The sequence below is a fragment of the Anomaloglossus baeobatrachus genome, chromosome 8 (genome assembly GCF_048569485.1).
Source record: "Anomaloglossus baeobatrachus isolate aAnoBae1 chromosome 8, aAnoBae1.hap1, whole genome shotgun sequence".
Taxonomy (NCBI): Eukaryota; Metazoa; Chordata; class Amphibia; order Anura; family Aromobatidae; genus Anomaloglossus; species Anomaloglossus baeobatrachus.
This window is the reverse complement of record NC_134360.1, coordinates 92113279-92139484: the sequence shown is the minus strand read 5'-3', so window position 1 is coordinate 92139484 and position 26206 is coordinate 92113279. Positions and strand designations below refer to the sequence as shown.

Genomic DNA, 26206 nt, shown 5'->3' with positions numbered 1-26206 from the left:
TGGGTAGAGACGTGCATGAGGGCCTCAAAACATTAAGTGTCCATTTTAAGGAAGTGGGTGTATTTCAGTATAGCCCTTAGGCAGGGCAGCCAAAAATTGGGAGGCTCCACGTTGTCCCTGGGTAGAGACGTGCATGAGGGCCTCAAAACATTGTTCCCATTGCAAAGGAGCGGGTCTCCTGTCGTTGTAATGTCCATTCTGCAAAGAATGGGCGAAAAAATTTACCACTGGGGGTATACCTGAAACAAAGACCTAACTATTGTAACGGTCATCATGATGGCGCATGAGGAGAAGGAGGAGCAGTCCAGCGATTATCCAAAGTCGAGAAGTGTACCCATGGGTGAGTGGAGGTACATGGCAAACTTTAAATTCCGCTCTCATTTGCTGGTGGTGTGGTGAAGTCTGGCCCAATCCAACCCTTGTTCATCTTTATCAGAGTCAGCCTGTCAGCATTTTCAGTTGACAGGCGGGTGCGTTTATCTGTAATGATTCCACCTGCGGCACTAAAAACACGCTCTGACAAAACGCTAGCAGCAGGGCAGGCCAGGACTTCCAAGGCGTAGAGAGCCAATTCATGCCACGTGTCCAGCTTGGATACCCAATAATTGTAAGGCACAGAGGAATGTCGGAGTACAGTTGTTCGATCTGCAAGGTACTCCTTCAGCATCTGGGCAAACTTAGGATTTCTTGTGGCACTACCCCGCACCTCAGGGGCTGTGGTACGTGAGGGGCTGAGAAAACTGTCCCACATCTTAAAGACTGTTCCCCTACCTCTGGCGGATTGGACTTGTGCCTCTCTCGGCTGTACGCCTCGGTTGTCCACTGATTCCTGACCTATGCCGCTAGCGTTTTGTGAGGGGAATGCTTTGCCTACTTCCGTGAGTATGGCCTTCCGAAACTGCTGCATTTTGGTTGACCTCTCCTCCACGGGAATAAGAGACAAAAAGTTCTCCTTGTAGCGTGGGTCTAACAGTGTTACCAACCAGTAATGATTGTCGGCCAAGATGTTCTTAACGCGAGGGTCACGAGACAGGCAGCTTACCATAAAGTCAGCCATGTGCGCCAGACTCTTAACAGCCAGGACTTCAGTAGCCTGACCAACAAGATGACTGAACATGCTGTCCTCCTCCTCCTCCTCCTCCTCCTCCTCCTCATCTACCCTGTCCTCTGGCCAGCCACGCTGAATCGAGGATATGACTGGTGTGCATGTCATATCCTCAATTTGGCCGGAGAGTTGCTCCATGTCTTCATCCTCCTCCTCGTCATAGTCCTCCACTGCACGTTGTGATGAGACGAGGCTGGGCTGTGTGTTATCACCCACACCCACTACTGTTTCTTGCTGCAACTCATCGCGCTCCGCCTGCAATGCATCATGTTTGTTTTTCAGCAGGGACCGTTTTAGAAGGCAGAGTAGCGGTATGGTGACGCTAATAATGGCGTCATCACCACTCACCATCTTGGTGGAGTCCTCAAAGTTTTGGAGGATGGTACATAGGTCTGACATCCATCTCCACTCCTCAGGTGTTATGTGTGGAGTTTGACCCATTTCCCGACGGCTTAGGTGATGCAGGTACTCAACAACTGCCCTCTTCTGCTCACATATCCTGACCAACATGTGCAGAGTTGAATTCCAACGCGTGGGGACATCACACACCAGTCTGTGAGCCGGAAGATGCAAACGGCGCTGAAAGCCGGCAAGGCCGGCTGAAGCAGTAGGTGACTTTCGAAAATGTGCAGACAGGCGGCGAACTTTTACCAGCAGATCAGACAGCTCTGGGTATGACTTTATAAACCGCTGAACCACGAGGTTGAGCACATGGGCCACGCATGGAACATGTGTCAGCTGGCCTCGCCTCAAAGCCGCCACCAGGTTCCGGCCATTGTCACAAACGACCTTTCCTGGCTTTAGGTTCAGAGGTGTGAGCCAGTGATCTGCCTGCTGTTTCAGAGCTGTCCACAGCTCTTCTGCATTGTGGGGTTTGTCACCTATGCAGATTAGCTTCAGCACAGCCTGTTGCCGCTTCGCCGAGGCAGTGCTGCAGTGCTTCCAGCTTGTGACTGGTGTGGAGGGCACAGTGGATGAGGATGCGCAGGAGGAGGAGGAGGCTGAAGAGCATGACATTCCGGAGCTGTAGAGTGTGGGTGAAACACTGACTGAGGTAGGGCCTGCAAACCTTGGTGTGGGAAGGACGTGTTCCGTCCCTCGCTCAGACTGGGTCCCAGCTTCCACAATATTAACCCAGTGTGCCGTCAACGAGATGTAGCGGCCTTGCCCACAAGCACTTGTCCACGTGTCTGTGGTTAGGTGGACCTTGGGTGAAACAGCGTTGTTCAGGGCACGTGTGATGTTTTGTGACACGTGGTTATGCAACGCGGGGACGGCACACCGGGAGAAATAGTGGCGGCTGGGGACCGAGTAACGTGGGACAGCTGCCGCCATCAGGTCACGGAATGCTTCTGTCTCCACCAGCCTAAAAGGCAACATTTCCAGCGCAAGCAGTCGCGAAATGTTAGCATTTAGAACTGTGGCATGTGGGGTGTTGGCAGTGTATTTGCGCCTGCGTTCAAAGGTTTGCTGAATGGATAACTGAACGCTGCGCTGGGACAAGGACGTGCTTGATGATGGTGTTCTTTCTGCGTAGGCAACTGCAGGTGCAGGAGTGGAGGAGGCTTGTTCGCAGGCAGCATGGACAGAGGATTGGCTCGCATGCACAACCAGCGAAGACGTAGCAGTGACATCAGCAAGCACTGCTCCTCGACTCTGTTGTACTTCCCACAAAGTCGGGTGCTTGGCTGACATGTGCCTGATCATGCTGGTGGTGGTCAGGCTGCTAGTTTTGGTACCCCTGCTGATGCTGGCACGGCAGGTGTTGCAAATGGCCTTTTTTGAATCATCTGGATCCAACTTAAAAAACTGCCAGACTCGTGAAGACCTAACATTTGTACAGGCACCTTGTGTCGTCGTGTTGTTCCGGGGAACGGTTGCCTGACTTCTGCCTGGGGCCACCACCCTGCTTCTTACTGCCTGTTGTGATGCTACGCCTCCCTCCCCCTGTGCACTGCTGTCCTCGCTCTGCATATCCTCCTGCCAGGTTGGGTCAGTTACTGGATCATCCACCACGTCGTCTTCCTCTTCCGCACCCTGCTCCTCCTCCTGACTTGCTGACAATTGTGTCTCATCATCGTCCACCACTTGTTGAGACACGTTGCCAACTTCGTGAGAACGTGGCTGCTCAAATATTTGGCCATCTGTACAGACGATCTCCTCATGACCCACTTCAATATGAGCTGGCGAGAGGCCAGAATGTGTGAATGGAAACGTGAACAGCTCTTCCGAGTGTCCAAGTGTGGGATCATTAATGTCCGAGGAGGACGTGTACTCAGCCTGGTGGTAGGAAGGAGGATCAGGTTCAGAAATGTGCGGTGCAGTATCACGGCTACTGACACTTGACCGTGTGGAAGACAGAGTGTTTGTGGTGGTGCCAATCTGACTGGAAGCATTATCCGCTATCCAACTAACAACCTGTTGACACTGGTCTTGGTTCAAGAGCGGTGTACTGCTGCGGTCCCCAAGAATTTGGGACAGGACGTGCGAGCGACTAGATGTGGCCCTTTGTTGTGGCGAAATTAGAGCTTGCCCACGACCTCGGCCTCTGCCTGCACCACCATCACGTCCACTTCCTTGTTCCTTGCCAATGCCCTTGCGCATTTTGCAATGCTGTGCACTGCTGACGTGTATATTCACTACTTGTGCATTATATCAAAGTTTCTGGAAATTGCACACAAGTGCACCTGTACGCTGCCACCGACAGGCACACACGTGCGGTTTTTAAATGCAAGCACGGACGCACTAAGAACCTAACACAGGTTTTAGGAGCAAAAATTAAGAACTCTGACACTATCAGCCACTGCTGACTGACGTGTATTATACACTACACTTGTGCGTTATATAATAGTTTGGTAAAAACGCACACCAGTGCACCTGTACGCTGCCACCAACAGGCACACACGTGCGGTTTTAAAAACCAAGCACGGACGCAATAATAACCTAACACAGGTTTTAGGAGCAAAAATTAAGAACTCTGACACTATCAGCCACTGCTGACTGACGTGTATTATACACTACACTTGTGCGTTATATAATAGTTTGGTAAAAACGCACACCAGTGCACCTGTACGCTGCCACCAACAGGCACACACGTGCGGTTTTAAAAACCAAGCACGGACGCAATAATAACCTAACACAGGTTTTAGGAGCAAAAATTAAGAACTCTGACACTATCAGCCACTGCTGACTGACGTGTATTATACACTACACTTGTGCGTTATATAATAGTTTGGTAAAAACGCACACCAGTGCACCTGTACGCTGCCACCAACAGGCACACACGTGCGGTTTTAAAAACCAAGCACGGACGCAATAATAACCTAACAGGTTTTTTTGGGGAGCGACAATTACAGTACAGACAAGTCAGACACTATCTGGACTGTTTTACACTGTGTACACCAGCCCCAGATATGAAGGCTGGTATACGGTCACCACTACCCTGCCTGCCTGCCTGCCTGTATACTGCTACAATAGTCCTGACAAGGACTCTTTTGGTCACTAGCCTGTATTCAGACCTGGCTATACCCTGCCTGTATATAGCAACAATAGTCCTGAGAAGGACTCTGCTACTGTACGCCGACCTGGCTATACCCTGCCTGCCTGTATACAACTAGAATAGTCCTGAGAAGGACTTTTGGTCACACTGTTTGCAGCCCTGCAACTGAAAAAGCTATAAAGGGCCGCAAAGCTTTCCCTGAATCAGCGACACTCTCCCTACACTCACTGTCAGAATAGCTGTGAGCAGAGCACAGCGCGCCGGCCTATATAAAGGCTCGGTGACGCTGTGCAGGCCGGCCAATCACTGCAATTCCACAACTAACAGGGCTGTGGCATTGCAGTGGTCTGCCAGCCAATCCCTGCATGAGGGCTGGCTCTCAAAAGAGCGCCAACATGCAGAAATGAAGACCACGAGTAAAGCACGAGTATCGCGAGATTACTCGGTCCCCGCCGAGCAGCCCGAGTACAGTGATACTCGTGCGAGTACCGAGTAGTGACAAGCATGCTCGCTCATCACTATTGCTTATCTTTATTCCGGAGTTCTATGTCAGCAGCATTCCTCTCCTTTCTCCTATGTTGTGAGAAGTACATCTAATTATCAGGCAAATGTAGGCATGTAAATAGCCATATAGTGTATGCAGATGACATTTATACATCAATGCTGGCAAATAGATGCATGGTAGTCACTGCTTGATCATTGCTTTATGTCAGCAACTGACCACTAGCTCAAAATTTACCGGTGTATATGTGACGCCCTGGACTAGCCAGGTAGTCACAAACATAACAACATACACGCCCCCCACCCTAGACAGTTACAACAGTCAGACAAAAACCCTTGTTGCATTCCTCCAGGGTCTGATGTCCACACTAGGTGGGGCGGAGCCAGGCGGTTGGCCCCACCCACCGAGTTGTTCACAGGCCTGGAGGTGGGAAAAACAGACAGATTAGTTCTGGAGGTGAAAGTGAGAGGAGTAAAACGTCTGTGTGTGCCTGGGTAGGAGCCCAGGCACTGACAGCAAGGTTGGCAGACAGTGGTGGCCGTCTGCAGGAGTTAGCGGATCTCTGCAGAACCGAAGGACTGGGGTTTGGCGGTGGCCCACCGGTACCGAACCGGGGAGCGGAGTGAGGCTAAGCACACAGGCAGAGCCATCGGACCCCGACCAGGCTTGGAGCCGCCGACAATAGTCAAATCCGAGTGTGACAGGAACCCCAGGGGTTTCCCAACAACCAAGACCCGACAGAAGGCAACAGTCCACACCGAGAGAATATACAGCCACCGCCACAGGCTAGAGATCCAAGGGCCAGTGCCTGCGGGCAAAACGGGCTCTTACGGCACCTATACGCCGGGGAGCGGACTACCGGTGGGCAACCACAGGAGTGAGAACATTCTAACAGGTGCAGGGAAAGACAGCCACCATCAGCCGTCCGGGGAGAGCACAACAACACTGCAGCCGGCTGCGGGACCCGTCCATCCGGCCGTTTGGTTTACCAGAGACTCTGTCGTTGATTGTCTGAGTGAGTACACCAGTGCCGTCCGGCACCGCGCTGCGCTGTCCCTGCAACCCTGAACCCTCAGCCTTTCAGCCTCCCCGTTACACCACCGGGCCCCGGGATCACCAACCCCTACCCACGGAGGGGACAACATCCTAGCTGCTCCCTGCCATCTCTCCCAGGATCCCCGTCACCAGCAGCGGTGGTGTCCTCATCACCATGATCTGTGGGTGGCGTCACGAACTCTCTCCCCAAACCAACCATCCCCTTTCATTCACGGGTGAGGAGCGCTGCTCGAGTTCCCTGGTCCGGCCCACCGCTCGAGCCACCGAGCAGCAGCAGCAGAAGCCCCGGACCCAAGTGTGGCGAGCGCGTCCCCTCCGCCCGCGACAACTTGGCGTCACCAACAGGATAGAACCAATCTACCTACTGGTAGAAGTGTGCCTTACAGTCCCAGCCGGCGGCGTCCGGACGAAAAATTTGAAGTGCCGCCATCTTTGGCGCTAAGATTTTCCGCTCGAGCGTCTTCCCCGAGCAAAGGATTTCGGGCAGCTCAGATCAGTGAGAATTCATACATTAGGCTCATTCTGCATAACATAGTTTAAATATCATAGACTTCTATATATATGGGCTAGATAGGGTTGTCTTCTGACATGGTCTATTTTCCAGCTTTCAGTTACAGAAATATAGGAAAAGCAGATCACACTTCTTTAATATTATCCTTAAACTGCTTGTTTCCTTACCATAACTGCTGCCATAACCTCATACCCGCTTCATTTTGCCTCTCTTGCTTCTCCAGTCTGGCACAGACTCCTAACAAGCTGTTCCCTGTTAATTTTAATTGCTTCTCCTGGGACATTCTTCAAACAAGACTGTTATCAGACCCATTAGAGAACCGTAACATCTGCAACAGGTTCTAATGCACTACGGAATCTGCGTAGAAGGAGATTAATTCAGCAATGACAGGCTATGGTTTGTTAGAATATACATGTTTGGATAGCAGATACTGTATACTTCAGAAATGGCTCCACTGGTGTTATAAAAAAGAGAATTGTTATGTGTCTAAAACAGAGACTAATCCTTAATGAAGATGCCCAAAATTGCTACTATTTTATATGATATTTTGTTTTCTTTAATAATTAAACAGTATCCCTGATTTTAATTTCAGAAATCAATAGTACATAAGAAAATAAGCAACTGTGTAATATATATTATCAGACAAATCTGCTTCTTTCTCCTCCAGGACTAAACTTTCAATCTTAATTTAGAGGTAAAAGTTATAAAAATCGTATTCAGTGAAGATGTGCTGGAGGCAGACTCTGACATGGTTCTGGATGTTCTCCTGAAATCCTTAAAAAACACTAACACAACAGTTTTTAGTCCAGCTACAGAATGTAATAGGTCATCATTGTATATGTATTCAAATGCTGAAGTCTGACTGATAGCTGCAGCTTGTACTGAGCAGTGTAGGATCACAGCAGGGAGGAGGGACACTGAGGAGCTGTCATTCCAGCCAAGTGGGGAGAGATTACGGTAACTTAAGAAATATGCAGCTATTCTTACACGGATTCTCAAAGTAAACATAGCATCCTTATCAGGTCTAAGAGATCTATTTAATAATACATCCACTTTCTATTATAGCTGGTGACACATCCACTTTAAAGCAATAATAAGCAGAGTGTGTTGAAATATAAAACCAAATACAGAGATTGTCTCTTTAAGATCCCCACACCATGAATCAGACAAAAAAATCCCTATTTTCAGTCACCATAATTCCCCTAAACAATTACAAGCAGTAATTATTTTGTTCTATGAATGGGCCAGGTACTGTAGATTTCAGTTGCCAGTTGCTTTGCTCGTGATCTTTGTCTGCTAGGACATGGAAAACAGTATTAAATGATAACATCATTACTTTTGTAAACCTTTTTGAAGTGTTTTGTAATACATGTAATTCTATTACTACCAGAATCTCTTAGTGAGAGTGTCTGTTGCCTCTGATGTAATGGGGCACAAAGTTCCAGCATAAAACAAAATAGTAATTTTCTTTTCATATGATGTAAATTAAAATTAATAATTTTGCCATTTTCACAGTAACCACTGGGGCTTTTTTTAGGCCCATACATTCCTTCCTGAAGAGTTTTCATAAAGACTCCTTAACAGCAGAGGCAGTAATACCATGACTGATAACAGTTCCACACTCAGGATCCACCAAGCAAAATAGGCAATGTTACAGCTGACCCTGCTCACTCCCTTCTCAATGACCTTTACACCTGCTCATTAGATGCTTCAATACAAAAGATAGGGTCTGAGTCTGTCCATTGTGGCTATGTACATGTATTGTTTCTTGGAACAGTTATAGTGTTACGAACCGGCGGCGCCATAGCCGCAAGCAGCCTGCTGCGGTTCCTGTTGCGCCCAGGCGCCGGCTGCTGTTCTTGGCCGTGCCTCAGGTCGTCCAGTTGGCTGCTCCTTCCACCACGTCTAAGTGTGGAGAAGCGGCTAGTGCGAATGCGTGCGCCGATTTACCCCAGCCAGAGTCTAAGCATGGTGTTTTGCCTAGTGAGCATGCTCAGCCTGATTGTGTTATGTCTGAGACTAAGTTCTCAGTTCAGGCTACTGAGCATGCTCCCACAATTAACCCTAACAGCCTCTTTGCACAGGTACTTGGACTTCGTGCTGTGTCTAAGTTCTGGGATGTGCCTACTGAGCATGCTCAAACTGATAGTCTGCTTTCTGAGCCTGTTGCTCAGGCTACTGAGCATGCCCAGGCACTTAGTGCATCAGAGGCTAGGTCCGGTAAGGACCTCACTGAGCATGTCCGTGAGGTGGCAGGCCCTGATAGGGCAGAGGGTGTCAGGTTTCCTGATGACGTGGCAACTCCGGACTGGCTCGCAGAGGCCCGCCCCTATGATCTGGCACCTCACCATTGGTCGTCAGATGATGACTGGTGAAGTGTTTGGGGCGTGACTGCCTTGAGGTCATCAATGACGTGGCAGTTCCGGATAGGTCGCATGTGACGTCACTGATGACATGGCACTCTGCTATTGGCCCTTGGTGGTTCCACCCTGGCTTTGGGGCGGACCCAGGTTATAAAAGGGGCTGGAGACAACATGGAGGTGCGCAGTCTTCATTTAGAGTTCTTGGTGGCATAAGCCTTGTTGGAAGTGGTAGGTAGGGCTAGGCGAACGGTGCCTGTCACGCCAAGATTCGTGGCTCAGCACATGAGGGTCAGGCGCCGTGCTTCCTTGCTACCGTTCCTGATGTGCTAGAGCAGTCCAGTGGCGTTAACTGGGCTGCGGCTGCTGCGTCACCTGTTCAGTTGTGCCTCCTACGCACACGGACAGCATACCTGTTGCGTCACCTGTCCGGTTGTGCCCTATACGCGCATGGACAGTGCACCCCAGAACCCCTGTGAAGTTAACAGGGTGTTCCTGGATTGGGTGTGTGAACCCTATTATCCTCCTTGGCTTCCCAGTCAAATGCTACTGGTGTGACTACATGGTCTGACGTGTCCTTTACACACGTGGCCAGTCGAGTGGTGGCCAGAAACGCTAATCGTAGGACTGCTCAGCCTGACGTGTCTTACACACGTGACCGACAGGGTGCTGTCGCAGCGGTCTTCTCGGTCAACGCTAACTGGTTACCATCCGGCCTGACGTGTTGTTACACACGTGGTCGGAGTAGCGTCCGCTCCACCGAAACGCTAACTGGGTTGTCGTCCGGTCTGACGTGTCCCTATACACGTGACCGGTTCCTTGAGTTATCTCAGAGCTATCCAGCTCTATTGTCTCCGCCTAACCCACAGGCTGCCAGCAGCTCCATTACCATCTGAAGCACGGTGGGCCCCGACTGGCGATTGGGATATATACCCCTGGTCCTAATCTGCCAGTCCCCCCGTAACATATAGTTTAATACACTAATAGCCAACCTTTTGAGCTTGGTGTGTCAAAATTTGTAAAATAAAAAAAAACAAAAAAAAAAAAACGAGTATAACTCAGGTGGTGTGTCACTTCTCGAAAATTCCATAATTTTGTGATATTTGTAGCTCTTTTAACCAAAAGTTATCTGATAACGACTGCTGGTGGAGGGGGAAAGGAGATAGTGACTTCTGGGGGGAGGGAAGAGGAGATACCTATCCCTTTCCCCCCAGCAGTCATTATCTCCTCTACTGTTCAACCCCAGCAGTTATCTCCTCTACCCTTCAACCCCAGCAGTCATTATCTCCTCTACCCTTCAACCCCAGCAGTCATTATCTCCTCTACCCTTCAACCCCAGCAGTCATTATCTCCTCTTCCTTCCTCCCCAGTTCCCCCCCACCAAAATTTTTACAACATATCCTGAGCGGTGACTGGCAGCAGCATTGCTTTATTAATGTTCTGATGTGTGAACTTACTGCAGCAGCCACACTGTAATGACGGCCGGCACCTGCCTGCAATGGCGCCTGTATTCATGCCGCGCTCCTGAGGGTTAGAGAGAAGTGTGGTGCATACTGCATGGTATGTAAGCAGGCCTTACTCAGGACCTTGATTAAAGGTACAGAACACAAATTACCGGCGGCCGCATACCAATTTATAAGACAAGCTGCGGCAACCGGTGATTTAACTAGAACTGCATGTGCGGCCGCCATGGGCTGGTCATTTCAGAACAGTGTAGCCGCACATTCAGTCGTGGCTTGTCTTATAGATCGGGATGCGGCTGCCTGGCCTTGCCGCGCATGTCAGCAAAAATGGCTTGGTCTGTCACCTCTGATACGTGTGTCATAAGTTAGCCATCACTGGTCAAATATGGCCAGAGTGAAAGCTGCATGATTTCTATTTTGTTATTTTAAAGGGGTTTTCCACTACTTAGCCAACTCCTTCCCAATCTAAATATTCCCCAACATAAAATAATAACACCAGTGCTCACTTCTGGTGCTGGCGCCATTCCAGTGATATTAGCGATTTGTCTTGTGGGACATTATTATGTCAGGCGACCCCTGCAGCCAAAACTGACAACCAGAAGCAGTAGGAGATGCTGCTGCTCTCTGACTTTTTCCTGATGTCAGTTTTGTCCTAAGGAAGCGAGGGTGAAACTGATTGGCTGTAGGAGACACATGACATAACAACGTCAGACAAGTCCCAACGGACCTGACACTGACATTGCTAGAACGGGACTGGCACCAGATTGGAGTATAATGAGTCTTTACTCTATGTGAGCAGATATTGTAATTAAGAAGGGGTTGCCCGAGTAGTAGACAACCCCTGTAATACAAATTGTGATATGGAAAAAAAGCATTGCCTAAAATAAAAAACATAAAACTTCATCTATACAGTAGATCATTTTTTGATGATAGCTTCCCTATTACAGACCTCTGTATAATGACTATAAGCCCCGGCACATAACTAGGGCAGTAACGTTTCCCATGGCTGGAGGACGTTAAGTTTAGCTCTCTTTGGTATGTGCTTCCTTTTAAATACAAGCAATGAATTTGGAGTCAAAACCACTATTACATAAAACATCCCTTAATGTTGGGAGCTACATTATTTTTACATGAGATTTTAATTTAAACCACTCTACTGCTTAATTAATGATCTGACCTGCGCACTCCTGCACTTCATAGATCCGTTTTATCTGTCAGAACAGACATAAAGAATTTACTATTGCCATTGGACGTGTATACACAGTTTATACTTATATAGGATTCCACTTTTGTACCTCCTATAGGTTTTTATTTTGTGAATTATTTGTAGTGTATTATGATTATATAGGTTTTTTTTAACTTCAATCATTTTTTTTTTCATTATTTTTTAGGTTGGCAAATACAAGGACCGTAGTCTACAAATGAAGTATTACGTGTGGCCAGTGTTTGAACTGTATCCAAACTCAGAGGAACATAAAGACGAACATCTGAGCATTGTCACCCTGGAGGAAGCTCCTTTTGTCATTGTAGAAGATGTTGATCCGTTGAGTGGCACCTGCATGAGAAATACAGTTCCCTGCCGCAAGCAGATACGCATCGAGTATGTAGGAAACACACTCTTCATTGTTTAGCCACAACTACTCTATAAAGTCAGGATTACTGTGCTATTGTGTGCTGTACATGCTCTGTACTGTATGTTCTGAAAACTAATTTTGTAATAGTTTTTATTGATTTTCTTAACAAAATTATAAAAGGATAGAGCAGGTCAATATAAAGCCTATTTCAAGTCTCTATGCAATCAGTATTAGCCAATTAGGAAAGCTGCGTAGAAGATTTTTGTTTATAGGAGAGGAACTTATATTTTAGCATCTAGTTCACACCTACTGAGGACCAAATTGATCAAACTGCTTCTTCTTTGAGCAGTATACTGATTCCATTAGGTATAAATTGGTTCAGCAGGACTTCATTGGTGGGGCTCAGTTTTCCATTCATTGTCTACAGTGGTGTATCTAGAATCCTATGGGCTCCAATGCAAAATTTGGATTGGGGCCTCCATCACCATGTTTGTGTTGACCAGATCTATGGGCACCCATAAGAATATCCTCCATCCTGGCCCCTATCTTGTTATAATGTCCTCCATCCTGTAATAATGTCCCCTACACAGTCTGAAATAATACTCATGCCTGTCTCTGATCCTGTAATAATATCCTCCATCTTGGCTCCTATCCTGTTATAATAGCCTCCATCCTGTAATAATGTCCCCTCTCCGGTAATACTGCCCCCTGTCTTGGACACCATCTGAAATAATACTCATGCCTGGCCCTCATCCTGTAATAACATGCTCCATTTTGGCCCCTATCTATATATATATAATTGCCTTATTCTGTCTGTCTGTCTTGCTCCAAAATTGTGTCACCGTGACAGTGTCACCGTGACAGTGTCGTTAGCGTGATAACTGTCGGATTGGCCGCTGGGCTCGGCCTGCCCCCCCCCACGGATTGGCTGCTCACCTCGGCCTGGCCCCGCCCCCCCGCATGGATTAGCCGCTCGCCCCGGCCCTCCGCATGCATCGTCCGCTCCAGCGTACACCGGCTCCCGGTACACATGTGCAGGGAGCCGGCATACGCTGACGCCTCGCCCGCTCAGCCCAGCTCCAGCGTACACCGGCTCCCGGTACACATGTGCAGGGAGCCGGCATACGCTGACGCCTCACCCGCTCGCCCCCGCCACACGTTGGCACACTTGGCCCCGCCCCCGGCGGACATAACCTTGCGATGCTGGGATCGTGATGGAGCCGGTGTACGCTGGTAACCATGATACACATCGCGTAACTATAGGAAGCGCTTCCCTTAGTTACCCGATGTGTATCATGGTTACCATGTGCAGGGAGCCGGCATGCGCTGCGGTCAATAATGAAGTGTCATGCAGCGGTGAAAGAGTTAAAGACACTGCAAGACACTTCATTATAGGCAGCGGGCACCCCAAGAAGAGAGAAGACAGAAGAAAGAAGACCCCGCAGTCATACTCACCAGACGCCGACCGGGAGCAGGTGAGCGCATCAAGGTCCTGCAGTGGTGGAACACACACACACGCACACACATAAGAACAGACACACACACATCAGATCACACTCACTCACTCTCACACACACCTCACACACACATCAGATCACATCCACATACTCACAACATCCAGTGATATCGCTTACTTCTCGGCGGCGATACTGTGCGTGCAGTGACCTTCCAGGACCTGCCGGATAATCACATGGCCGGAAGCATGTGGTATCTCCGGATATTGTGAGTGTGTGAGCGCGTATGTGCGATATCGTCAGTGTGTGTGTGCGTGTATGCGATCGGATGTGTGCATGTATGCGATCGGATGTGTGCGTGTATGCGATCGGATGTGTGCGTGTGTTCTGATGTGTGAGTGTATGCGATCGGATCTGTGAGTGTCGGCAGAAGGCAGAGGAGCACGGCGTGCAGCACAGCTGCTGGGACCGCCCACCGGAGGGCACAGGGAGAAGTGGACTGTGAGTGTATGCGATCAGATGTGTGCGTGTATACTGTCTGATGTGTGACTGTGGAGCACGATGGGGAGTGCGCAGCATGGGGGATGGAGCACGGTGGGGGGTGCGCGGCATGGGGGATGGAGCATGATGGGGGGTGCACAGCATGGGGGATGGAGCACGATGGGGGGTGCACAGCATGGGGGATGGAGCACGATGGGGAGTGCGCAGCATGGGGGATGGAACACGATGGGGAGTGCGCAGCATGGGGGATAGAGCACGATGGGGGGTGCGCAGCATGGGGGATGGAGCATGATGGGTGCGCAGCATGGGGGATGGAGCACGATGGGGGGTGTGCAGCAGCATGGGGGATGGAGCACGATGGGGGGTGCGCAGCATGGGGGATGGAGCACGATGGGGGGTGCGCAGCATGGGGGATGGAGCACGATGGGGGTGCACACCTCCCCCCAAAACACACACACAGCGCCACACGCGCACCTCACAACACACCACACACACATTGGGAACCACAAACACCGCCCTACACAGACACTCACACACAAACAATGCCGCACACACACAACACCCAACACACAAACACCGCGGCATACACAAATATACGCACATACCGCGCAACACACACACTGCACAAAACATACCTCCCCAAAACACACACACGCACTCCACACCCACACAAACCGCGCAACACACACAGCACCACACACACACAACGCTGCAGACACACAGCGCTCCACAAACAACGCAACACACACAACGCAACACACATACAACACCGCTCTCACACACCCCCACACCCAGACAACACCCAGAACATTTACAGTGCCCTACACAAACACTGGCAACTACACACAACAACATCTATATACCGTATATATATATAGAACAAAAAACATACATTAACTACACAATACATTCTAGAATAACCGATGCATTAGAATCGGGCCACCTTCTAGTCCTGTTATAATGTCCTCCATCCTGTAATAATGTCCCCAATCTTTTAATAATGTCCCCCGTCTTGGACACAATCTGTAATAATACTCTTGCCTGGTACTCATCCTGTCCTTTGTCCTTGCCCCCATCCTGTAATAATATCCTCTGTTCTGACCCATATCCTCCAGTAATGTCCCCCATTCTGTAACAATGCCGCATATCCTAGACACATCCTGTGGTAAAATCTTTGTCCTGGCCCCTATCTTACAGTAATGTCCCCCACACTGTAATAATGTTTCCTGTCATGGTCCCTTTATTCAATAATTGCCCTATCATTTAACAATGACCCTCATCCTGTAATAATGTTCTCTATTCTGTCCACTATCCAGTATTAATATCCCCCATTCTGGCTCCTTCCTGTAGTAGTTTCCCAAACCTTGTAAAAATGCCTGGCCTTATCTTGTAATTATTGTACCTATCCTGTGGAATTTATTTTATAATGTTCCCCACTCTGGCCCCTATATTTTTATAATGGCTCCATATGCTAATGATGTTTCCCATCCTGGTCCTCATTTTTTAATATTTTCCCCCATCCTGGACCCTTTCCTGTAGTAAAGTTCACCCTCCTAGTACTGAGCTTAAACACATTGAAACATTAAAAGTAACCGATTTTTCTTACGTTTCCTTGCTCTCGCACAGAGCAATGCCCTCTTCCTTCTCCATAAGTAGGGGGAAAATGATACATAACAGTGACACGAAAGGCATGCCGACATCAGCTCCTGGTCTCTGATAGGCCTATGACCACTATAGCATTTGTGGTGCAGGGAGCTGGTGAATCTCTGCACCGCAATATATTTCAGCTATACGTGCATCTAAGAATACAAGCTCGGCTAAAAATGGGGCTGGCATCAGGTATATAGAAAAAACTGCAGTAACAGGTACAGCTGCCCATATACGATGAGATACTGCATCTACTGTAAACAACGCAAATGACTCTATTGTGCCGATTGGTGGAGGTCCCACAGGTCCAATCCCTGATGGTCCATCATTATTACTGGTCTATTTTAAATACTGAAGAACCCAGTTACTCCATTCTAGTTAATAAATTCCACTTGTTACACAGATAAGATGAAATTTTCCAATTCTACATATTATTTACAATGTGTTTCTTTTTTTCACATCGTAGTTCTGCTTTAAAATTCATGGATTTTGTCAAGCTGTCTAACAATTCCTCAACAGCAGCTAAGAGAGCGTAACCAAAAGGTCTATCGATTAACCTTTTCAGTACAAAGTCAATAATATTCTAGGAGCACCATAGGTGTTTGCAGTGAAGCAAGTCTGATTTTTCCATCTGGTTACATAATACTTTATCTTTTGTTAAGAAAAAAAGCAACAAAACTATTTATCACCTCCCTATCAGGAGCGACTGTGAATAGATCCTCGATGACATTCTGATAGAACCAAATATAACAATGGACAGTCCTCGGTATCAGCATCAGAGCTATTATCCTATGTGTTTATAGACATTTTTAGAATATATATGATTGATTAATGTGCACCTTGTGGGCCACGATGCTGAATTGTCAAAATGAGTCACCAGATTTTCAATTTTACTTTGGCCAAATTTAACCAGCTAATCCTTTAATAAATTATTTCATTTTACATGAAAACGAAAAATCAATCAGATTAGGCAAATGGTCTATGATTATGCTATATGCCTAATTAGCTTTAAAGGGGTTGTCTAGTTTTCTGCTAAAAGTCTGCAGTCACTTTTATTGAGAGAGGCTGAGCACATCTAATCCAAATGTGGCCAAAATCATGAGGATCGCACACCTGTGATCCCATCATCAGCCACATTGTGCACAATGTAAGGATTCAGAAGACCAGACAAACCCTTAAAGTAATTTTGTTCATCTTAGGCTATGTTCTCCACCCAAGAAAAATGGTCCGATTATGGTATTCAGACTCTGATCAGAGTGTGATATGATTTTCTCTGATCCATCTTTTCCATTGTGTCAGTTCATGAAAATTGGACCGCAATTAGATTTCATCCGAGTGCAGTCTGATTTTTTTCAAGGACCCATAGGCTTGAATGGCTGATTTACAGAGGAAAATTGTGCATTCTGCGACTATTTTTTTCGGACTGGTTTGGTCCAAAGAAAAATTCGAACATATACACTGCCTCATTGAATAAGTTTGTGATCTCATGTTTTGCCGGATCGTGCTTTGACCAAAAATAGGGTCGTCTGCACGAGCCCTTAGTGTTAGCATTTTTCTATGGTGATTTTGATAATTATTTTGTTCATCACTATTTTTGTAAATTATATAGATAAAATATCCTGTCAAACATAATCCCATTCTACTAATAGACAGCAGTTTACTTAAGGGTGAATTTCTCTTCCTTTGTAACAAATTTTGCCAAAATCGCTATCTTGCACCACTCTGCTGAAGACAACAGAATACTGTTGGCATGCTACAAGTGTGGCGAGTGCGTTTAGACCAAAAGGAGTCAGACGCGCAAAGAAAAAAAACAACAAAACAACACCACAAACAAGGGGGGGACAGAGTAACAATGGTAGGCCCTACCTCTAGTGAGAGGGGTGGATGGGACACATCCTATCCATACCTGAAGCTCTCCCTACACTCCTAGTCAGGCCCTATACAGTCTCTGCAACTGACACTGAGCAGCAATCTGAGACCCTGAGAAAAGCCCTGTAGTTGCTTTGGCTAATGCGTTGGCAGGTAGGAGATGCTAGCTTCACTGTTGCACTGATATAACACAAAGAAAAGTAATACAAACAGAGAAAAACAGCAATAAAAAGGATAAATACCAGCTTCTGGAACATTCCTTCTAAGCTCCTTCCACCAAGGGGGCCAGTATACAAAAAGATTTATATCTTCAGCAAGGATTGCTGGGAAACACCTCTATTTAACCTGAAGGGGAGTGGCTACAAAGCAGCTGCAGCTGACACACTCAGCTAGGAACTACTGGAAAAGCTGCTAGCAGCAAATTGATATTAACTGTTTCAGTACTAAGAGAAACAAAACCACATTGTACAGAGCCAGATGAAGATGAGAGACTCCAGTCCTAAAGTTGTTACTAGTCTCAAAAAAACAAAGAAACAACTGTGACAACTGTAGACTCTCCATTTATTCTTTCTCTTTATGAAATACAGTACAGACCAAAAGTTTGGACACACCTCCTCATTCAAAGAGTTTTCTTTATTTTCATGAATCTGAAAACTGTAGATTCACATTGAAGGCATCACAACTATGAATTAACACATGTGGAATAAAATACTGAACAATAAAGTGTGAAACAACTAAAAATATGTCTTATATTCTAGGTTCTTCAAAGTAGCCATCTTTTGCTTTGATTACTGCTTTGCACACTCTTGGCATGCTCTTGATGAGCTTCAAGAGGTAGTCACCGGAAATGGTCTTCCAGAAGTCTTGAAGGAGTTCCCAGAGATGCTTAGCACTTGTTGGCCCTTTTGCCTTCACTCTGTGGTCAAGCTCACCCCAAACCATCTCGATTGGGTTCAAGTCAGGTGACTGTGCAGGCCAGGTCATCTGGCGTAGCACCCCATCACTCTCCTTCTTAGTCAAATAGCCTTTACACAGCCTGGAGGTGTGTTTAGGGTCATTGTTCTGTTGAAAAATAAATGATGGTCCAACTAAATGCAAACTGGATGGAATAGCATGCTGCTGTAAGATGCTATGGAAGCCATGCTGGTTCAGTGGTTTTTGCCACTGCACTTGGGGACACTTTCAAAGTTTTCCCAATTTTTCGGACTGACTGACCCTCATTTCTTAAAGTAATGATGGCCACTCGTTTTTCTTTACTTAGAATTTGTATTATGGCAAGAAAAAAGCAGCTAACAATCTATTCAGTAGGACTATCAGCTGTGTATCCACCAGACTTCTGCACAACACAACTGATGGTCCCAACCCCATTTATAAGGTAAGAAATCCCACTTATTAAACCTGACAGGGCACACCTGTGAAGTGACTACCTCTTGAAGCTCATCAAGAGAATGCTAAGAGTGTGCAAAGCAGTAATCAAAGCAAAAGGTGGCTACTTTGAAGAACCTAAAATATAAGACATATTTTCAGTTGTTTTACAATTTTTAAAGTATTTCATTCCACATGTGTTAATTCATAGTTTTGATGCCTTCAATGTGAATCTACAATTTTCAGAGTCATGAAAGTAAAGAAAACTCTTTGAATGAGAAGGTGTGTCCAAACTTTTCGTCTGTACTGTATATGTAACGGCTTGAAAACAGAGGGACCACGACTATTTGACTAAAGCGGGCTTTGTCATCAAATATATTCGTCTGTAATTCAAAGTCTTATCGATAAATGAAATATCATTCATGGACTTTTATGGTCAGATCATAGTCATACATTTGGGACATGGTATAAGAGGAGCATGAAATATCGCTGCTGGCGATGCTTTAATTCATCGAATCCTTCTTTGGTCCATATGAAAACGATTACTACAAAAAAGTTTCTAAAAAATGTTCAATAAGAATTTGTACAGTGACAGATTTTTAATTTTCTAAAATCTTCCAGCGTGGTCATTTGCTAATACTGAAAGCTAAGACATTACGCTAGCCATGTTCGGTTGTTGCTTGTTTGTAGTCTTTTTAGTTTCAGGTTAGTCTTCAGTAAATGGAAAGCCGGCTGAAGTCTGGTGGAATTGACATGCTGCATCTTCAAAAATGCAGCCAAGATGCAGCCAACAAAAGATGCCCAGTATGGACAGCAAAATCTCATAGACTTTGCTGGGAGAAGCTAATGCATGCATTTTGGTGCATCTTTGTGACCTCAAAAACGTAGCAAGAGATGCCCTGTGTGAACTTAGCCTTAATGTCTTACAATGCATTACGGTTAGTTTGTCATTTTTCCACCCAAGTCCCACCTTCCCCAAGTCTTCATTTGTCCTTTTTGTTATCCTAGCCTTGCAGTGCCCTGTTTATGATTGTGGTGCTGTCACGCTAGGTATGGGGAAGTACTATGCAAAGAGAGAAAGGAAAGGGAAACTCTGTGTCTAGAAAAAGGGAAAATGGTGGCCCCTGACCAAACCCTGGGGCCCCTCACCACCCTAGATAGATTCAGCACCTATGCGCTATTACCTGACCCTCGGTATCCCTAGTGCTGGGCCCTAAATAGGGAGCGGATGGGATGAGCTCTTTGTCAACTCCACTAAACACTATAGAAAACCCAAGAGGACACACAGGGGGAAAATGAATGAATGACTTACCTACAGATAACACAGATAGACGTTCAGCAACGTTTTCAGCAACAATACTACAGAGGAGTATAAGCCATCTGCTTGCAACCAAGGCTTGAATGAACTGAAAATATCACCAGCACCAGTCCAAGGAAGGAAGAGGTATTTAAGCACTAAGAATGCTGTTAATCAACAGCTGTGTAGAGGCGAGCACCTGCTGTGTCCAAAAGGGAGAAAAATGAATCCAGCAGGAAAGCTACCTGTACCAATGAATACTGACAGCAGGAACAATGGAAAGTCAGGGAGCATTCTGCACAGGCAAACACTGTGACCTTCTTTGGCCAGAAACCACATGACTTTCTGTCACCTGTGATACATCCATGACAGGTGCACACACCATGGAGGGTGAATACTGGCACAATGTTTATTATTGTGCTTTTATTAAGAAAAATCTCTCTTAGAAGTCCTTTCATATGGTGCAAACATTTTTCAATAGTTAAATCTAAAGCTAAAAATGTGAAAAAAAAAAATAAAATAAAATACATATGTGGACGACCCATTCCAATGTTCATTTGATGCTTTTATCTCAGAATTGCAAATGTCCCCATACTGGCTTGTGGGTGTGCGGCATGAAAAGTCTTACATTTTTCAAGTCTTTGATGGATTGCTGCTTTAAATAGCTGCTAATGTAGATGGGAATGCTTCACTGTGTGACATCCGCAGAGACTTTCATAGCTCCAATCTGTGTTCCTTTCACTATAAGAAATAAAGCTGACCTTTGCACCGTCTTTTCACTCTGACTATATGAGAGAGACTTCTTTCTGTGTTCTGAACACTGGAGAAATCAGGCTGACAGTAACAGACATGCCCTATGTCATGGCTGAGATGTTATCATATCAGGAGGCATATGCCACTATGTGAAGTGACAAACAACTTTGTTCCGAATTCGAGGCTATCACTTGTTCTGTATATCACCTTGGAAATATCAAACATTACCCATAGGATACGTAATCTTCATCTTGTCTGTGATGGGCATCAGAGATATTTATTATTGTATACATGACAGCAAAAAAAGAGATAGCAAGAGGATGAGCGAATTGGCGGGGAGAAGACTTCACTCTGTGTGATCGGTGCTGTACATCACGTAGACATGCCTACACATAGGCACTTGGAATGGAACAACAGATGTTTCAGCACCTTGTGTAGTTGGCTCAATAGTAAGTTATCTGGTTTCATAGTCGTGGGCAATATCTATCACATAACGCTAGGAGGCCAACATATATTTCACCATGATTGTTCGTATCTATATACTGTATATTGTGATTTACTGATATCAGCACAGACATATGAGTGGAAAGGAAGGGGGCCCCTGAGTCAGGTGTAATTGAAGTGTCCAGTAAACTCACTCCTTGTGAGAACAGATATCATATAACCCATCAATGGCTGCAGAAGTGCAATTTAAACAGTCCAACGGTGGGGCCCTGACGCCTCGGAAGTTGATGGTCTTACAGGAACCATTGGTGCACCCGACAATTTACCCGAGCAGAACGGAGCCTTCAAGATCTGTTTCCACCTGCTCCAAAATCGGGGTACTAGCGCAATGAGGAGGATAGGACTTTCCACTCAAAACGGTCCAGAAAATCCCAAGTGTGAACCCTGAGAGCAAGCTCCCACACTTAGCCATAGTGGGGAGTGGGAGCCGGCAGGTTTCATACTACCGGGACCAAAAGAGAAGTAAAGTTAGTGCCAGGAGGCAGGTCATGGATCACCAGGCAGTATCATTGGTGACGGGACCCGAACTAAGCTCCCGTCAGCCGCAGCAGTGTCCAGAACTTTGGTTTATCCAGTTGTCGGTGTCAGCTTAATGGACTGAGTGAGTACGCAAGTGACCTCTTTGCATCCAACGGCATTCCCCTGTAATCACCAAGCCCTGGGGTATCCCCCCTACCCGTGGAGGGTCACAACACCTGGCTTCCCCATTCCATCATCCCCGGGTACTCCCAACTGCAGTGGTGGTACTCCCAATTATCCCATACCACGGGTGGCGTCACAAACTCTATAACCTCCCTTGTAAATCCCCCCCCCTTCATTTGAGTGGCCGCACGACCCCCGGGTCCGTAGACCCTCGAGCCACTGCGGATCCGTATCCAAGCAGCTCGGCTGCTGGCACGGGGGCGACATAATTGCAAGACTTGCAAATCCCTTTCCTTCTGAGAACCCCAGCACTGCTTTTGATTATCCGGCAGACACAATGTAATTTGTGTGTCATGACACAATGATTGATGATGTCACATCAGCCAAGGCTAATCAAAAGCCACCCTGGGGATCCTAGAAGGTAAGATTCACAAGTCTCCCATCCAGGGACTACTGACATGGCCAATGTATGTCCCACAAATCAATCAGCCCTTCTCTAGGGAAAATAATTTTATTTTCATCTGAGAAGTCTTTTTGTAGGTTGGATGAATGACTTGAAAATGAATAATTGTAGCCAGAGTGAGAATAAGGAACAAATGAGCTAATCTCTGAATGGAATCGCTGTTTTATGAGTTTGCTAAAAGGGGGACCTTTTGCTAGAAGGGCCTATAAAAAATAAAGTTGCTGTGACTCAGGGGAACTTGTCAGTCTTCCAGTTCTTTATGTTAATCTTGTTTTGATCATTAGGAACCGCACAGAAGAAGGAGGAAACTACATCAAGAGATGCTGCAAGGGGTTCTGTATTGATATCTTGAAGAAAATAGCTAAAACTGTGAAATTTACCTATGATCTTTATCTGGTAACGAATGGCAAGCATGGAAAGAAAATTAATGGCACGTGGAATGGAATGATTGGCGAGGTAAGATGTTAACCACATAATATATATTTTTTAATCACCAGATCATATGCATTACACAAGTGGTTGCTGATAGGTTTAACTGATGTATAGCCTAAAGGGGTTATCCACCTTTGGGGATGTTATATTTTCTTACTAAAATAGATATATTTTTGGCTAAAATTTTTCATCATTTGTTTTTGGCACCATTTGGTACCTGACTTGACAACAGTAAAGCATCCTGAGACCGTTCATACATGGTCTTGCTTTTCATCCAAGGGAGTAGGCTCACAACAACAGTGCCATGTAGAAATGAGCAGATCTGACGAAATTCCAATTTGCCATAACTACAAGCTTTTACCTCCAAATTTGATTTGCAGTGAATTTATCCACCATGTATTGATTGTCCCTTATAATGTTCTGAGCTCTGGGGAGACTCCAGAGTATCATAAACAGGGCCGTATTTGGGGTTTTTGCTGCCCTAGGCACTGTCAGTGGTGGCGCCCCCTTCTGATCAGTCAGATTAAGGGTATGTGCACAGCATTTTGTTTTCAGACAGATCCGCCCTGTAACCCGCCCAAAAACCCCAAACTAACTATTAAAGAAATAAACTCATACACTGCAGTGTAAAAACGACTTGCTGTCCATATGTTCAGTCTTTGGAGTTTTTTTAAGCGCATCAGGTTTCCTCAGACATGAAGCGGCTGACAGTGACCGGTCCATTATATGGCGGCTGCTGCTTGGATGTCGCTTACTAGTTGTGACCGGTCCATTATGTGGCGGCTGCTGCTTGGATGTCGCTTACTAGTTCATTTAAAAAATAAGTAAAATCCAGTAGCTAAAAGATGTTGGAAAAAACAACCAAGAAGCAACAGCAAAAAAAAAAAAATATTTGCTTCAGGATAAAATGATGACTGTCCTGAAGCGTATTCTGTCTGAATAATTCCAGGGGTTCTCAGACATCTACAAGACTTGTGCACATTCCCTGATAGAGCCCAGAGCCTTCAGATAGTAGTTAAGACCTCCATACACATTAAGCTAAAGTGGTCTAAACCCGCCAATATCGACAGGTTCTGCTGACAGCCCAATGTGTATAGGGGCTCTCAATTCTGATTGTCGGGGGGGGGGGAATAAGGATCCAGCATGTCCGATTACGGAGTGTAGATCTTATTATCCTCTAAATGATAAGCTGCTGCCGGAGATGTCCAGCAACGGCTCTAATAGAGAACACAGAGACACTTGGCAGAATGAGTGCTCCTGTATATGGGAGAGCTGAGCAAGATAGCTGTCGGCTGAAAGATCAGACTATACTGTATGGGGGCTTTAGTCTATTACTTATTCGGCTGACAGACATGCAGATAGCTGTATTTTTAGTCCAGCACACTGACGCTGTGTTTTAGGATCCAGACTGATAAGGTAAAGATTACAACAGCCACATGACTATCACCAGAACCACCATCAGTACAGTAATACATAACTAAAACCACACTAAATACAAGAATACATAACCAAAACCACAGTTAGTACAGTTATACATCAACAGTACTACTGTCAATACAGTAATACATCACCAAAACCACCCTAAATACAATAAAACCCACCCTAAAGACAATGATACATCACCAAAACCACCATCAGTACATGAATACATTGCCAACTTCATACAGCAATCAAGTGCAGTGTCAGGTTAGACCAATATACATATATACATTGCATTAACGTACAACTCCCAGTATGTCCTTAACAATGGTAATGTTACGGGGGGCTGTCTGATAATAACGTAAAGGAGTATCAGACAGTCAGGGTCCACCGTGCAAAGACTTTGCTGCAGACTATGGCAGAGACCAATACCTCTGTTAACTCACAGAAGGATATAATAAGTAAGTAAAGCAATTCCTCCCTTACTTGGAGGGTGTGTGGAATGATCTCTGTTAATAATCACAGAGACAAAGGCAATGTGTGCGAAATGGCACCTACCTAGGTCCGCTCTTCTAGTGGTGCAAAAGAGACGAACAGCAGCGTAAGCCGCACAAAGCTCCTACCTGCGTTCGCTCCACTAGTGTGCGAGGACACGAACCACTAAATATGGCACCTGCCTAGGTCCGCTCTTCTAGTGGTGCAAAAGAGACGAACAGCAGCGTAAGCCGCACAAAGCTCCTACCTCTGTTCGCTCCCCTAGTGTGCGAGGATACGAACAACTGCCAGACGCAGTATAAGGAACGTTACCCTAGCGGCAACGTCCACCTACGAGTCGAATCACAAGGCCCAGCCAGACCATGTGCCTCAGGCACCTGCCTATGTCCGCTCCCCTAAGAGGTAAGGATACGGACAGCAGCCGAAGCTGTAAGGTATAAGAACGCTACCCTGCCAGTAGCGCTCACCTAGCATAGACAGAGGAATGCCTAGAGGAACGTGCACAGGGCGTCTACCCTCATGCATGAACCAAGAGGACTGAGCGCCATGCGGCGTGTGTCAGGGTCTTATATAGACTCTGTGCCTCATCCAAGATGGAGGACACCAGAGCCAATCCGCTGCCAGAATGACAAGAGTGACGTCATGCTGGCCTATCACCGAGCAAGGCGTCACAAGCACATGACCAGCGACCAATCGGCATAGAAGGTGTCAGAGACATGTGACCTCGTGTCAGCGATGATGTCACCCGCACATGTGCAATGGCTCCAAGATAGGACTTAGTCTCCAGCGCTCGCACATGTGCAGTAGCAAGAAATCTGGACTTAGTCTCCAGCGCTCGCACATGTGCAGTAGCAAGAAATCTGGACTTAGTCTCCAGCGCTCGCACATGTGCAGTAGCAAGAAATCTGGACATAGTTTCCAGTGCTCGCAGCAACCGTAACAGGTAAGGAGATGCTGGTAGTTGTTACCAGCCATCATTAGACTGTGGACCATATAGTAACCACAATACTGATTAATCGTAGGCAGTAGACTTAACTTTTGGAGGAGATCTTATATGTTTAGGTCCATTAATTCTGAGGAGATTAGTAGGGCAGAGGTGGGCTCAGTAGGGAGAAGGGGCATCATGGGGTGGGACTTGAGACCCCCACCAATTGCTCAAAAGACCTCTTAAGTGCACAGCTCAGGAGACAGGACTATGAAATTTTACTCCCGGAATCCATTCTGTCTGCATGTTATGGTTCACGGAAACACTCGGGGCCATGGTAGTCGGACCCCCAGCGATTGGAAAGTTATTC

At 46.5% G+C, this 26206-nt stretch overlaps 1 protein-coding gene across 1 annotated transcript in view; it reads left to right on the top strand.

The window, feature by feature from the left end:
• Positions 1-26206, top strand: part of GRIN2B (glutamate ionotropic receptor NMDA type subunit 2B) — a 935536-nt gene that overhangs the window by 804390 nt on the left and 104940 nt on the right. Inside the window, exons 6-7 of the mRNA XM_075321904.1 lie at positions 11888-12096; positions 22850-23021. Coding sequence (XP_075178019.1) covers positions 11888-12096; positions 22850-23021 — 381 coding nt within the window. The remainder of the gene's footprint in view (positions 1-11887; positions 12097-22849; positions 23022-26206) is intronic.